This window comes from Protopterus annectens, chromosome 2.part1 (assembly GCF_019279795.1).
Source record: "Protopterus annectens isolate FY-2018-M chromosome 2.part1, PAN1.0, whole genome shotgun sequence".
In the NCBI taxonomy this organism is placed as follows: Eukaryota; Metazoa; Chordata; order Ceratodontiformes; family Protopteridae; genus Protopterus; species Protopterus annectens.
Genome location: NC_056729.1, coordinates 1,440,124,513 through 1,440,139,413, shown reverse-complemented (window position 1 = coordinate 1,440,139,413; position 14,901 = coordinate 1,440,124,513). Strand labels below are relative to the sequence as shown.

General features: G+C 41.9%; 1 protein-coding gene across 2 annotated transcripts in view; it reads right to left on the bottom strand.

Moving 5' to 3' along the window:
• The window catches only part of NOP14 (NOP14 nucleolar protein), a 1,083,467-nt gene that overhangs the window by 574,620 nt on the left and 493,946 nt on the right, over positions 1-14,901 (bottom strand). For both annotated transcript variants that reach the window (XM_044062921.1, XM_044062920.1), the window contains exon 10: positions 8,159-8,289. In XM_044062921.1, the coding sequence (XP_043918856.1) occupies positions 8,159-8,289 (131 nt within the window). The remainder of the gene's footprint in view (positions 1-8,158; positions 8,290-14,901) is intronic.

Sequence of the window (14,901 nt, the reverse complement as noted above, 5' to 3'; positions counted from 1 at the left end):
TGCTTGTAGCAAGTAAATGACCCTTTGTAAATCTGTTGTCAGCTTGCTTTTGTTGTCCCCTTGTAGCAGGCAGTCGTCCAGGTATGGGTAAATTTGAATTCTGTAGTCTGCAATTTACTGATGGCAGGCATTTTGTGAATACTCTGGGCACAGTAGATAAGCCAAAGGGCAATGCTGAGAATTGATAGTGCTCTGATCCTGCAAGAAATCTGAGGTATCTTCTGCAGATTGGTCGAATGGGGACGTGCAGGTATGCCTCCTTGAGATCTAGAGTTACCAGCCAACACTCCTTGCCCAACATGGGAAGAAGTTGCTGTAGGGTCAGCATTTTGAATTTTGGGACAATGATGTAAGTATTTAAGGTGGACAGGTCCAGAATTGGTCTCCAACTTTTTCCTTTCTTGGAACTAGGAATAATCTGGAGTAGAACCCTTTCCTTGCTCTGCTGTTGGCACTCTTTCCACAGCTCTCATGTTTGCTAACTGCATTATCTGTTGTAGAGCCTCTGTTTTTGATTTGGAGGTAGATTTGGCATTCCTCTTTTGACTGGTAAAGTGTGGAAGTGGAACCGGTAACCTTGATCTATGGTTTGTAAAATCCACTTGTCTTTTGTTATAGAGTGCCAGTTCTTTGAAAATAAGGTTAACTTTCCGCCTAGAGGAGCTGCTATTTGTTCCCTGGTAGGCGGGGTTAAGTCACTGTGGCTGTGTTGATGTAGTGGCAGAGGTGGTGTCTGTGCCTCTGTTGTTACCTTGCCACTGTCGTCCTCTGTAGGCACCTCCTCTGGATTGGTTTCTGCCTCTGGAACGTCTATTCCTGCCCCTTTGAGATCTTGTGGAGTCAGGAAAGGACCAATTTTTGGCAGGCCAGTTCCTGCTAAACCTGGGGGGTTGAACCTGCAAGAAATCTTTAACCGTTTGAACAGATTTTGCCTTTTCTTCCATTTTCTTCATAACCTGCTGGGCAGGTGTACCAAACAAACTTGTCTTATCCATAGGAGCATCTAGCAACTTAGCTTTAACATGATCCGGTAAAGCTTGCTCCTTTAGCCATGCATGCCTTCTCATCACTGTGCCAGTCATGGCTGATCTAAATGAAGCCTCCAGTGCATCATAGCCACATTTTAAGGAATGGTTACTAACCTGTTGTATGTTATTTACCATTTCTAATACATATTTCTTATCAAGAGATTCATCAGTGGTTAGCTTTTTAGTTAACTGATCAAGCATAAACTCTTGGTATTGTATCATGTGAAACTGACAGTTTAAAGCTCTAGCTGAGAGAGTAGCTGAAGTGTAGACCTTTTTGCCCCATCTGTCTAATGACCTTGCTTCCCTTTCAGAAGGAATAGGGTTTTAGCTATGGTCGCTACTGCCTTGGGACCCTGGGATATAGTTTCGGGGTCTGCAAGTGGGGCCTTGTAAAGGTGGTGATGAGTGTCTGGCACCCTGTAAAATCTGTCTGGTTTGGCAGGGGCTGGAGGTAAAGAATCTGGTGCGGAGCAGACATCATTGAAAGCATCATCCACCACAGAAAGAACAGGAGGTATAGCTAAGGGCCTGTGCTGTGGAAGGTGCAGAAAGGTCCTAAGTCTTTTCTGGAGTCTGAAAATCCTGTTGCTGCCATTGGAACTGCTCTCGCATGGCATGTAAGGTTTCCCCAAAGGAGAATTCTTCTGGGGAAGCAGCTGGAATGGATTCTTCAGCATCAGAGTCTTCAAAATTGGAGAAAGGAGCCTCTGGCTGGTCAGTTATGTCTGATTCATCGGCAGAATCATCAGAGGACACTGGCTCAGGGGCTCTGCCCTAGGTCTCTTCTCTGGGGCTGAGAGGCCCTGTCTGGGTGAGATTGAGATCCTCTAATTAGTGAAATTAAATCTTCTGCCAGAGTAAGCATTTGAGAACTAGAGGAGGGCCTGGTTGTAGGGGGTTTAACAGGTACTGTTTTAGTAGTCTTGGCTGCTTTAGCCCTGGCGAAGGCCTTAATGTACATGGCTGCTGAGGCCTAGCAGCACCACGTGCTGGGGTAGAGACATCCAAGGGAATGGTGTCTGATAAGTCAGTGGCAACCACCGTAGTGGATAAAATTTCTGAGGCCGATTCAAGGGTGGTAGCAGGGGCCTCAGTTGTAGAGATAGATTCAGCTGTACTTTGATCAGTTTTCTCGGTTTCGGCGAAACCGAGACACTCATGATTTGCTTAACCATGGTTTCCGAAACCGCGGACCGTGTCGGTCTTTATCTTTGCGTTTTTGGTAGATTGGGTAGTCGGAGGATCCGGCGGCATAATGTACGCAAAATCAGAACCGAAAAACTGTTCAGCAAACTCCGACCGACGCCGCGTTCGTCGGTTGAAAGAAGCACAGGCCGAACAGGCTGCTACGCTGTGGGCTGGGCCTAAACAAGGCAGACAATAAGAGTGGAAATCTTTATGAGGTATTTGTTTCCCACAGGTTATAAAATTATTAACTTTTTCTGACATCGGCTGAGGCAAGAAAGAGTGTACTTAGCTTTAGAAGTCTTGAGTAGTATTCGGTAGAAGTAATCTCTGGATCCGACCGACCGGGCGAACAGCTTCTGCTTCGCTGCAAGAAAGACTGGGAAAATGGCGTCGGCTGATGCCTTTATACCAACAGAGATGACGTCGGGTGAAGTGCGACATCAGCGAGCGGACCCGGACTTTGGAATCCGGCCGACTGAAGGGCTGCCTGACGACAGGACAACCCAGTTGTTATGACTGCAGATGCATCCATGAAGGACATCAAACTCTGGTAGTCTGTTTCCATTTTGAAACAGAATACCAGAGTTTGTACAGTGTTTTCCAGACTGCTAGAGAATCGATTTGGATTCTGAATAGTCTGGAAAAAAAATGGAGAGGTGGCAAGTTGCAACCCTATTCACAATTAGCATGACACAATGATTTAAAAACACCAAATGAACACAAGTATGATTCAAAAACACTTATACCTCCTTGCCCTTGTAATTGATGCAAATACTGCATTTTAAACTTCCAAGTAGTTTGGGGATTCAAATATGATCTGCAGCCAGGCAAGCTCTGTTGGCATTCTGAGTCACGAATACGTAGCACTTGGAAACAATACCACCACCCCCTCTACGAGGATGCAAATTAAATTGAGGGTAAAATATACAGGAATCACAGCTCTTCAGCAACTATCAAAAGGTTTCCAAAAATCTACACAAAAGGTTTAAAACTGACTGGAAAAGAATCCCTGTAAACTTAAATATTATACAACACACCGACCAAACACAAGAACATGCTTTAGTAAGTACTCCAAAAGTACAGTGACTCGTAATGTAAAGTTAAATACAATATTCAAACACTATAAACTTGAGACAGAAATTAAGCAAATCTACACTATTGGCAAAATCTTAAAAGACAGGAAATAAACCCACAACACCAGCACTTCTACACCGAGACTACTAGACAACTAATATATGCAGTAGAAAGCAATTCTCAGTTTGTTAGAGCTATTAATTTAGTCCACATAATCCAGGAAAAAAAACTGCAAGCATAAGTTACACATTCAGTGGAGAAAACAAAAGAAGATGAGGCCTGGAATGCAGGCCCTACACTGCACCTGTATCCTCACTTTTCCCAGTTGTCTCACTGCTCCTATTTTACACACAGTGTCACAGATTCCTATGCGTTTCACGATAGTTTAAAAAAGCAAGCACACTTTTTTGTAACCAAAATGTCTTCCTTACCCTCTTGTCTGCCCAATGCTACACTGTTTCGACTATGTCATTTCCAGTATCCATAAGGTACACAGGCTGTACACAAGGACCCAAACCTCAACCCACAAACCTTTGCTCCTGCACATTTTTTCAGTAGCTTGCACCGTACAAATACAGGCTATATAGATATGCACATAGTGGTATACAAAGATCTGTAAAGTGGCAACATGTGTACAAGTTTTTCTTATATAGGGCAAAGTGTGGATTATAGACAATGTACTTTGAAAGTAGATGTGTGTGTGTATGAGCATGCTTGTGTGTGTGTGTGTGTGTGTGTGTGTGTGTGTGTGTGTGTGTGTGTGTGAGAGAGAGAGAGAGCAGAGAATAGGTGTGTGTGTGTGTGTGTGTGTGTCTGAGCAGTGTGTGTGTGTGTGTGTGTGTGTGTGTGTGTGTGAGAGAGAGAGATATTGGGACAGAGTGAGCGCAATCATGTGTGAGTGAATGCCAGTTGCTTGGGTTCCAGTTAAGCAAGAATGTAATGTCATTATTCCTGGACATTTCAGAGTTTTTTGAATTACTTCTGGGAGACGGGAGACTCCTGGGCAATCCGGGAGAGGTGGCAACCACATGCCAATTTAATACAGATGTTTCTTGTTGAAAAAATAAAAACTAAATCGCCATCAAAAGGAGAATTTGAAATCTCATCTTCATCATCTGAGAGGTTCTGAGAACGTAGCCATGCAAACCTCCTCAAAACAGTATCAGTGGCCATAGCCCTGGGAGAAGTATCAACAGTCATGCACACTTTAAACAATGAGTTGTGACCTGTAAAAAGGAAGAAATTAAACCATTTAAAGCAGATTTTTTCCTCACAAGAAGAAACCACATATAAAACATGCTTCATATTTTAACAATATAAATTATTAAATTTTGAACAACTTCACCATATAAGCTTGACAATTCAAAATAGTGAAAATTAAAGTTGAAGTAGTATACACATTTTTCTGTACTCTTTTTCCATTCTTGTCAGAAACAGTACAACTGGAAATAACAAAATGGTTAGCAGCAGTACGCTTAACTGAATACATCTGCCGAATCAGGTTTGGGATGAGTGTTTAAAACCTTAAAAAGACTGAGGAACTTTACACAATCTATCTGCCTTTTAGGGTAGTAGGCTGATTGTCAGGAAAACTGCAGGAAGTTACATACACATCCACTAAAACTGAAAGCTCTGGAGAAATGGGTGAAGGTTCTAGAAATTCCATCGGTAACTGCTCATAGCATTTTCTGAGGGACTGAGAAACCTCAGTGTTCTCCCTCTGAAAACACTAGGACAGTCTGGAAATAATCTCAGAGAAAGAGAAACCCGCAAAAGGGAGAATCAGACACTGTGCTCTCTTCCAAGTCTGAATCAGAAATCTGAGGGGAAAACACTGCATCTGTTCCATCATCTTTATGTCCAGATTCAGAATATTGAATCTCTTCAGGAAAATATGCATCCCTCTTTCTTTTACCAAAAACCACCTTATGAGAAGAGTCAATAGCAAGAATTAGATACTGAGCCACATATAGTAAACTACTGTTCCTGTCTAGAGAAACTTGAAGATGCAGGTTTAGTTTTGTTTCTTTTTGACTTTTTGACAGGACAAATGAGGCCAGCAGTAGCTTCCACAGGAACAGGCACAGCATTCTGACTAAACAGGAAAGTTTTCCTTTATCCCTCGACCAGGACCGACAAGACAGGCTCTCCCTTGCCCACTGAGGTGACTTTAACAGCAGTAATACAAGAAACGAAGTATCAGGAACAGTGAAGTCCCAGTGCCAAAATCAATCCAACAAGCAAAAACAAAGGACACTGGAACAAACACAGCGATAACATCCACAATTTTGTTATTTTGCAAATTTTGTTAGACCTGTCATCACATTTACTAGTGATGTGGATAAGATCTGTGATGTAATGCGGAGGAACTGGCCAATACTTAACTCAGATGACATTATATCAGGTATTGTTGGTCATTCACCCCATTTTTGTTTTAATTTAAAAAGACAACTTTGCTATGGTAGGAAAAAAGATGCATCTTTATCTGATACGAAAGGTACTTTTGTTTGCAGAAATTGTGCAGCATGTCGGTTTATCTCTATTTCTAAAGAATTTCATCATCCTATTACAAGTTTTGTATTTAAACCTAGGTTTTATGCAGACTGCTCCAGTAGAAATCTAGTTTATATTGCTTTGTGTAATAAATGTAGTAGTTTTTATGTGGGGAAAACTTACAGAACATTAAGAGAGCGTCTACTTGAACATTTGGGCTACATTAGACATAGAGATCTCACTAGTGCTTTGTTTAAACATGTTCAGAATAGTAATGACCATGCTTTTAGTTTTTTAGTTTTACAATGTTTCAATGTTAATGAGAGAGGGGGGAATTTAAATAATAATATTGAGAAAGCAGAAACTAAATGGATAGTGTTACTGCAAGCATATAAGAGCCCTGGTTTAAATAGATATGTTCCTTTAAAACCTTCGCTTAGAGAACGTAAATTGCCTCACTGAATAATTGATCCCATTACATATATCTGCTGTGGTTTTTGTATTTTGTCTGAAGTAGTGCCTAGTTGTTGGACATGAAAGCGCTAACCCTCTATTTTTATTAAAAATTGTGGATTTTATCGCTGTGTTTGTTCCAGTGTTCGTTGTTTTTGCTTAGTGACTTCAACAGCTGCAGAGAACATGGATAGCCTCCGGTCCATAGTGGCTGTAGATGCTACACCTGAGGGATCTGGGGTAAAAGATGAGTGGTCTAAAGAATTAGCTTTGGCCACAACAGAGTCACCCACATTCATCTGAGGCAAACTGTTAGCCTGCTGTGGTGGCAAAGGCTGTCTGCTTACATTTTTCTTTTTGTTGTTGGAAGAATGACTGACCATAGGACCAGGAGCTGGTTCCACGGTCAAGCCAAAAAAGGCGTCCCTCTCCGGGAAAACTTAGTGGTGTAGGCCAGTAAAAATTTGAAGTTATTAAAACTCACTTTTTTCCCCATAAAAACACAAGAAAAGGCACTTCAATATACTTTGCCAGCCCCAAAAATTATAATGAACACAATTTCTCCACCAAAAAATGGTTTCAACTACTTTAAACAACTTTTAAACTAACAGGGAAAAGTGCGCTCCCATTTAAAAGCATATTCAAGTCTCATGACAGTCCATTAAAACAGACATTCCTAGATTAAAACAACTTTCCTAAGTAGGAAAGTACCATTTAAACAATCTTTGTATAAGGAAGGTTTCCCCCAAATGGGAACTTATCTGCCCAGGAAAAAAAAAAGCACTAGCTGACCATCGATCCTGGAAAGCTAGCAAAGAAGCACTCTTCAACAGCAAGAAACTCTGAAGAGCTTGGTGCTTAAACCTCTGTTTTTAGGCAGCTCAGCTCGAACTGCCTGAGCATATGGAAAGTGTCCTGAAGTTTTGGGAATCTGGTTGGCTGTTATATCCATTACATCCTTGGCAGGATATAACTCGTACAGCTAAGGCTACTGCAGAAGTGAGCAACATGATGAACACCTATTAATACTATAAGCACAAGATTATCATATACAAGTGATGATCATGAGGTCACAGTCTAATCACTAATGGCCTATTAAAATTGTTACTGCCATTTAAAACAGAAGGCAAATGACAATAAAAAGGATTTATTAGGTTAGGGAGATCTATGCCTGGCATACAAGGCAATGTCAGACCCAACCCTGACGGATCTCCTGCATATCTGCAAAACAAACAGCACCAGAATTACCCATTCCAAAGACAAACCTTGCCTATTACATAAACAAAATTTGCTGGAGAGACAGGTATGTATCCCAGAGACTACCCCTTCTCTGTAACAGGCTCCCCATCCATTTGAAGCAGAGTTCCTCCCTAACCCAATGCAAGTGCATTTTCGACAACTGGATGGGGAACAGGAAATTCATCCCTGGCTTGGCACCTATGTCTGTAACAGACACTGGCAGCCTGTAAAGGGTTCTTCTCCCAGGCCCCTACTTGTAAATGTTTCATCTCCTAAGCCCCTGCTTACACTTATCAAGAGTAGCAGAACTAGTCAGGTTTGCGATGCATGGCTACACTTAAAAAGGCCCTTGTGGTTGTTAGCTTAGTACACACCTATGAAAAATAAATCAAAATACAACTATAACACTGCAAATATTTTAAAATACATTTTTAAAGTAATAATCAAAGTTTGTAAACAAAATGAAAAAATCAACTATACAAAAAAGAAGAAAGCAAAAAAAGACAAGATTAGCAAATAAAATGCATACAAAACATGAAAATGTACTGTGTAAGGTAATCAAAACTGATGAAACAAAGCTATGACTAACATACCAAACACATTTTCAATAATTTGTAAGATGCATATGACAAGCAGCAATAACAACTATGTCGATGTAAACTGAGAAACCATCACTATACCTCTAGTTTGACTTTGTTTCCTGCTGCCAGACTTGGGTGGTTGCACTTCAGAATTCTTTCAATGATGACACACTGCTTTTCGGCTGAGTAGTCCACAAGTAATGATTTCAAGTCATTAAGTGTTTCTGGAGCTTAAAGATAAACAACTAAATTCAACACACTGATCAGGACAAGCAATCATTTAACATTAGGGGGCAAGTTAACAGTAGTCAGCCTTTCTTGATCTATATACTTTAGAGCACTTCATTTATTCTGTTCTCTAGGATTGTCTTTAAAATGTTTGGGTTCTTATCTCTTGAATGGGGTTGGTACTCCAACTCATATACTCTACCACATTACTGTATGCTCTATAAAGAGTAATCCACCCATGATCTGATACTGTCAATAGGAAGACAAACTCATCCATCTATGCCATAGTCTACTCGTAGTTCCTGTCTGAAGCTAATATAGCCAAGCATTCTCCAAATTAAAATGAACAGGCTCCTGCCCAAGGTGAATGTAGAGAGCCTGTATCAACAGGCTGCTGCTGCTTTATCAGTCACCTGGCAAAACTGCCATAACAATGACCTTCCCACTTGTACCTCCAGTGACATCTCTTGTTGTCAGGTCACGCACTGTTCAACTAAATGGGCCTTTAAGCGACCATAACTAGCAGTAATGGTATTAGCAGTGCACCTGATAATATCCGGTATAAGCTTATACTAGGAAAAGATATTCCTTATCATTTGCTCTTATATCTCAAACATTATCTAGGCCTGGGATATACCAATTCTTGTGGCCTACAGTTGTGGCCCTGACTATAACCCAAGTGACCTACGATCTAGTAACAACTCAGGCAATTAAAAGAGCTGGCAGGGAGGATGCACAATTGCATCCTGGGGTAAAGCACTTTATGGCAATAATAGTGGATCACTTGTCTTGTCCTGATGGAGGTCAGAACTCAAAGCAATCTAAGAGCTGGAAGTATCAGATAGCCAAGATGGTATGGCTGGTCTAGTATTTTCAGCATAAACATCCTCACAATCCTCACATGAAAGAAAGCAAACTGCAGCAGCACTGGAGTCAATTTCAATAATACAGGGATCGCAGCTGTAAGGCACATATCCCTGCAAGGGGGGTTTTACAGCCCCCCATAAGAAAACAGATTTTATAATGCAACTTGAATAATATTTTACATTTTTTAAGGTTTGAAACCACATTCAAACACATGGCATTCATAAAATTACTGGAGGCCCTACGGAGAGAACTGAATAAGTACAATTGCGTAAAATCTTACCATAACACTAGATGCCCCTTTCTTCACTGTAGCAATGTTCCTTACATTAGGTGTTGCCTGCCAAGGGTATCCCGACATCCGGACAGTATTCCAAAGCCTTATGTTGTAATAGGGATGTCATACATCACCACATATGTTCCCACACACAGCATAGGGCATGTATGTCTGTACCATCCTCAGAACTGAAAAGCTCCAGGAGGAGCACCAGTCCAAAGAGAAATGAAGAACACGTGTATCCAAGGAGAAAAGAACACATGCATCCAGAAGGAAAGAGAAACAAGGGGAGGACAGAGGGAGTGAATACTGCAACAGTGAAGAGAAGGACACCTACTGTTATGGGAAGATTTTACACAAACTGTACTATGTCCTTCCACATCACTGCTGCAGTATGAGTACAAAAGCTCAGGAGGAAAGCTAGGAGGAAGGAAAGTCCAAGCAGAGCCCTCAAGAAAGCCGTGCAGGACAGCCCTGGGCAAATCCAGTTCTAGCCCTGGAAATCACATCCAACTTACAGTGCTTGGTAAAGTATGCACAGAAGTCCAAGTGGCTGCTTCAAGAATGGAGTTAGTATCCAACCCTTTGAAAAAAGCACCAGAAGAAGCCACAGCCTTGTAGAATGAGCCTTAACAGAAGGAAGGCTTTTCCCATGAAAAGAGTAACAAAAGGAAATGGCCTTAGATATCCAGGAATAAATAGTTTGTTTAGGAACACCCAAACCTGAAGATCTAGGATGATAAGAAACAAAAAGCTGCTTAGATTTATGAAAGGCTTTAGTTTTAGCCAAATAATATCAGAGTTATTTATGCAAATCCAAGGTGTAAAGAACTTTCTCACTAGCAGACTGCGAAGAAGGGAAAAAAGTGGACAAATGAGTAAACTGATTAAGAAACAATTCATTAACCACCTTGGGCATAAATGAAGGATTAGTATGAGGAGACACCCTGTCCTTATAAAAAAACTAAAAAGAAGGAAAAGGCATAAAAGCCTGCAGCTCATACACCCATCTGGCTGAGGTAAGGGCAAAAAAAGAACAGTCTTCCAAGAACAATGCTGTAAGGAATTTGAAGCTCAGGCTCAAAAGCAGCCTGTGTCAATTTTTTCAGGACAAAATTAAGGTCCCAGGAAGGAGGAATAGGCTTCCGGGGAGGCCTAATATGAAGGACACCTTTAAGAAATTGTTTCACCTCAACTCTAGATGCCAAGGGAGGATTCAAAGGCAAAAGAAAACAGAAATGGTTGACAGGTGGACTGTAACAGAAGATTATGCCAACCCAGCATTGAGCAATTCACACAAAAGACAGAAAATCAAAGATACTTCCACAGAAAGTGGATCCAGGTCATGGGAAAGACACCAAACAGAAAAAAGGTGTCTAAAAGGGATCAAAACCCTATCACCCACAGTGTCAGTTCAAGATGGACAAGTGGGGATGGGTGAGAAAGCCCTTCTCTTGTGTGACAAGTTGTAGTGAGGTAACTTGTGATGATTGCCCTTGGCAAATGCAGAAGAGAAGAGGAGAGGACCAATACTCTTTGGGTCAAAAGGGAGTTACCAACAAGATTTTAGGATAGTTGTGTTCTATTATGAAAAGGACCCTCGGTATGAGAGAGGAAGGGAAGGCATCAAGAAACATCCCCTTCCAGGAAAAAGACAAGGCATCTACCTTCCCAGCCAGAAGACATGGGACTCAGCTGCAAAATAGAGAAAGTTGGCGGTTCAGAGGGTAGGGCAAAAGATCTACCTAAGGAGTATCCCACTGGTGGACAATGTCCAGAAACACACCTTTGTGAAACATCCACTCATGAGTTTGTTATGGACCTGCTGAGAAAATCTACCACAATGTTCTGATCTGAAGGAATATAAACAGCCTGAAGAAACACCTGATACTGGACAGCTAAATTCCAAACCTGAAGAGCTAGTCTGCACAACAGGTAAGATAAGCCCATGTCTCCCCTTGTTGTTGAGGTATCACATCACTGTGTCATTGTCTGTGAAGATTTTGAGGGCCCTAGAAGGAAAAAAGAATGAAAGTCCTAAAGGGACAGGAGAAGCACTCTTCTCTCTGATATTGACATGGTCCTTCTTTTGACAGAGACTACAGAACCTGAACTTTTGGACAGCAAAAGGAGGCCCCCCACCCCGCATCTAAGACATCTGAAAATAGTTCTTGAGCGGGGGCAAGGGGTTGAAAAGGATGCCCTGAGTTGAGGGGCAAATGATGAACCCACCACTGAAGCTCCAAGCTTGAGGCAAGATAGAAGAGGAATCAGAAAGTCCAAAGGATGAGAATGTTGAAGCCAGACTGGCTTTAGAAACCACTGGAGCTTTCTCATATGAAGTCTACCCAGAGAAAGCATAGAATGGTGGAAGTTATATATCCCAGAGCCCTTACAAAGTCATGGGCTGTAATGGAGACCAGAAGAAGGGACTGAAAGAATGCAATCAGAGGAGGTAGCAGAGGTGCCACCATTGGAATGGTCTGGAGACTGCACCCAAGAAAAATATGATTCTGAGAAGGAGTCAGGAAGGTCTTTTGGAAATTTACTGTAAACCCTAGGCTTTGCAGAAGACAAATAGCAAAGTGAAGATGCTGAAGCAAAATTTCTGGAGAGGAAGCTTGAATGAGCAGGTCATCCAGATAAAGAAAGATCTGCAGTCCTCTTACCTTGCAAAAAAGCAAACAGCAGCAAGGCATCTGGTGAAGACCCTTGGGGCAGCAGAAAAGCCAAAAGGCAAAGCAGAGAACTGAAAATGCCTGGAAGCAACAGAGAAACGTAAACATTTCCTGAAAAGGGAATGAATTGGGATATGGAGAGAGGCATCCTTGAGATCCAGGCAGACTAGGAAAGCCTGAGGAAGAAGAGGAGGAAACAGGGCTTGAAGGGATAGAATTCAAAAAGAAGGAACCTTCAAAAAAAAAGAGAGAGAGAGTTCAGCTGGCAGCCTCCAGATGCCTTCTTTCCTGGGAATCGGAAACAATCTAGAGTAAATTCCTTCCCTCTTTGAGAAACTGGGACTGCTTGAATTGTTCTATGAGACAAAAGACTCCGAAAAACATCTGGAAAATAAGGCAGTTGTTCCCAAGAAGGTTGAGGAATGTCGGGGGGGTCCAAACTATGTGATACTTCTGACAAATGATGGCTAAAACCCAAGATTCCCTAGTGATCCTTAACCAATTTGAGAGGGACGGGGAAATACTAAGAGATAGTGGAACTTGACTGAGGACTGGGGAAAAAAAAGATAGTCAGACCCTGGCTTGTCTAGAAAAGGAGGCTTCTGAGCTGCAGGGGTTTGAACAGACTTAGCAGGAGGAGCCCTTCTACCACCCTTTTTACCCTAGAGAAGAGGGCAAGACTGCCTACAGACAAAGGCAGGTTTATTTGGATATTTCTTCTGGAATTTGGGAACAAGGGAAACAAACATATATTTCAATTCCTCCATAGCCTTACCCTTTTACCGAAGAGACAAACAGCTCAGCAGCTGCAGAACCAGAGAGATCTTTATTATCTAGACAAGCATCCATCAGCTTGGCCCTAATATCATCTGGCAAAGACTGAAGGTGAAGACAGGAATATCTTCTCAACACAGAACCACAGGCAGCAGCTCTAGAAGAGGCATCAGCTGCATCATAACTGCATTTAATAGAATGGTGAGCTACCTGAGACGAGAACCCTATCAAAGAAAGAACTGAAGTCTTCCCCTTCAGAGTCAGGAAGGTCTGAAATAACCTGAAAAGCCTGACATAGAAGAGCCAAAATATACCTGGTCATGTGGGTCTGGTAATTCACAGCCCAAAAGGCCAGGGTAGCAGCAGCATACACTTTCTTACCCAGCATCCCATGGTTCTGTTGTGCTTGTCAGAGAGGAGCAGCTTTGTAGAAGGTAAAAGCTTAGATGGTTTGTCAGGAGAAACAGAAATAACAGAAGGGTTAGCAGAGGGACACTTGTAAAGGAATTTGCAAGCATCAGGAACCTTATATAAAACCTATCAGGCTTTTAGGAGGAGAGGGCTGGGAGTCAGGTGCCTGAGAGGCTGCAAAAAAGTGTCTAACAAGGCAGCAAGAACAGGAGAGATCACAGAGGGCTTGGGGGACTATTTCTAGGTGCTCATAATACCTTTTACTGGACATCCGAGACTAGGTACAGTCCCTTTTAAAACATTCCATCACATGGGAAACTGCATCTCCAAAGAAAATCTCATCAAAAGCAGAATCAGTAATATTACAGTCCTCTTATTCAAAACCAAAGTCCAAGAGAGGAGGAATAGGTTAAGGATTCTACATCAGAATCCACATCCTCAGACAAAACCTGCTTCTCTAGGCCTCTTAACAGGAGTAGAAGACTAAGAAGGAGGGAACAGAGACCCTGTAAGAGGGCTTTAAAGCCATAAGGAGATTAAATAAACCCTGTGTGAAATCCTGCCACATATGCTGAGGATATTCAGCAGAAGAAATATGCTTAGTTTTCTGCTCCTCTTTCAAGGCAACGTTAGCCTTAAATAACTTAGGTGGCTTAGAAACCTGCCTACATTCAATAAATGTAGTAGGAATCTCCTCCCTAAAAAGGATTGCCAGAACACCCCTAGGCCCTTTGGAAATAATCAGCTGTGGTACGCCCTGAACATCTGAAACGGACGCCTGCAGAGCCTCCATGAATGCATGAGAAGACTGATCCATGCCACCCTCCTAAATACTCACAGCTGAGGAATCGACTGAAAAAACGAGCGGTCCTCCGGACTTTCACCAGCCTTGAGAGAGACATCAGGTGGGGAATCTCACTGAGCTTTCTTGGTCATCTTCTCGGATGGCTGACCCTCAGGCCAGGATGATTCCACCATAGTACTCTGAGCCAACAATTTAAGACGCTGGTCCTCTAGGTAAATTGTCAAAGAGAGATGACTATGCAAAGTTTTTGGAACAAATGCCTGACAAATAGGACAAAAAGACATATGGTTGTGAGAAGCACCTAAGCAAAATAAACATAACTAATGATGGTCCTTATGAAGAATCTGTCTCCCACTCTGGCAAGTCCCCTTTCTGGATGACATGAAACAAGCAACCACGAGTCAAAAAAAAAAAAAAAAAAAAAGAAAAGAAAAACCTCAAAGGGGCACTTATCTGAAAAACAACTTGGCAACCAGCACATGAACAAGTCTCAGACTGACGATCGAAGAAGGCATTCAGACTGAAGGCAAAGTTGTTCTGAGGATGGTACATCTGTATGTCATCTTTATACCCCCATTCCATGTGTGGGGAGCATATGATCGTACAATGTTCCTATTACAACCTAAGGCTTTGGTATACTGGCCGGACATTGGGCTACCTTTGGCAGAGGATCTCTACTGTAAGGAATACTGCAACAGTGACATGGCAGGACATCACCAGGTAACATGCTAAAACACATGAAGGACAAAAGAATGCAAAATGGGTGCACAAAGTAAAAGTATTTTGATGAAGCATACAAAAGTAC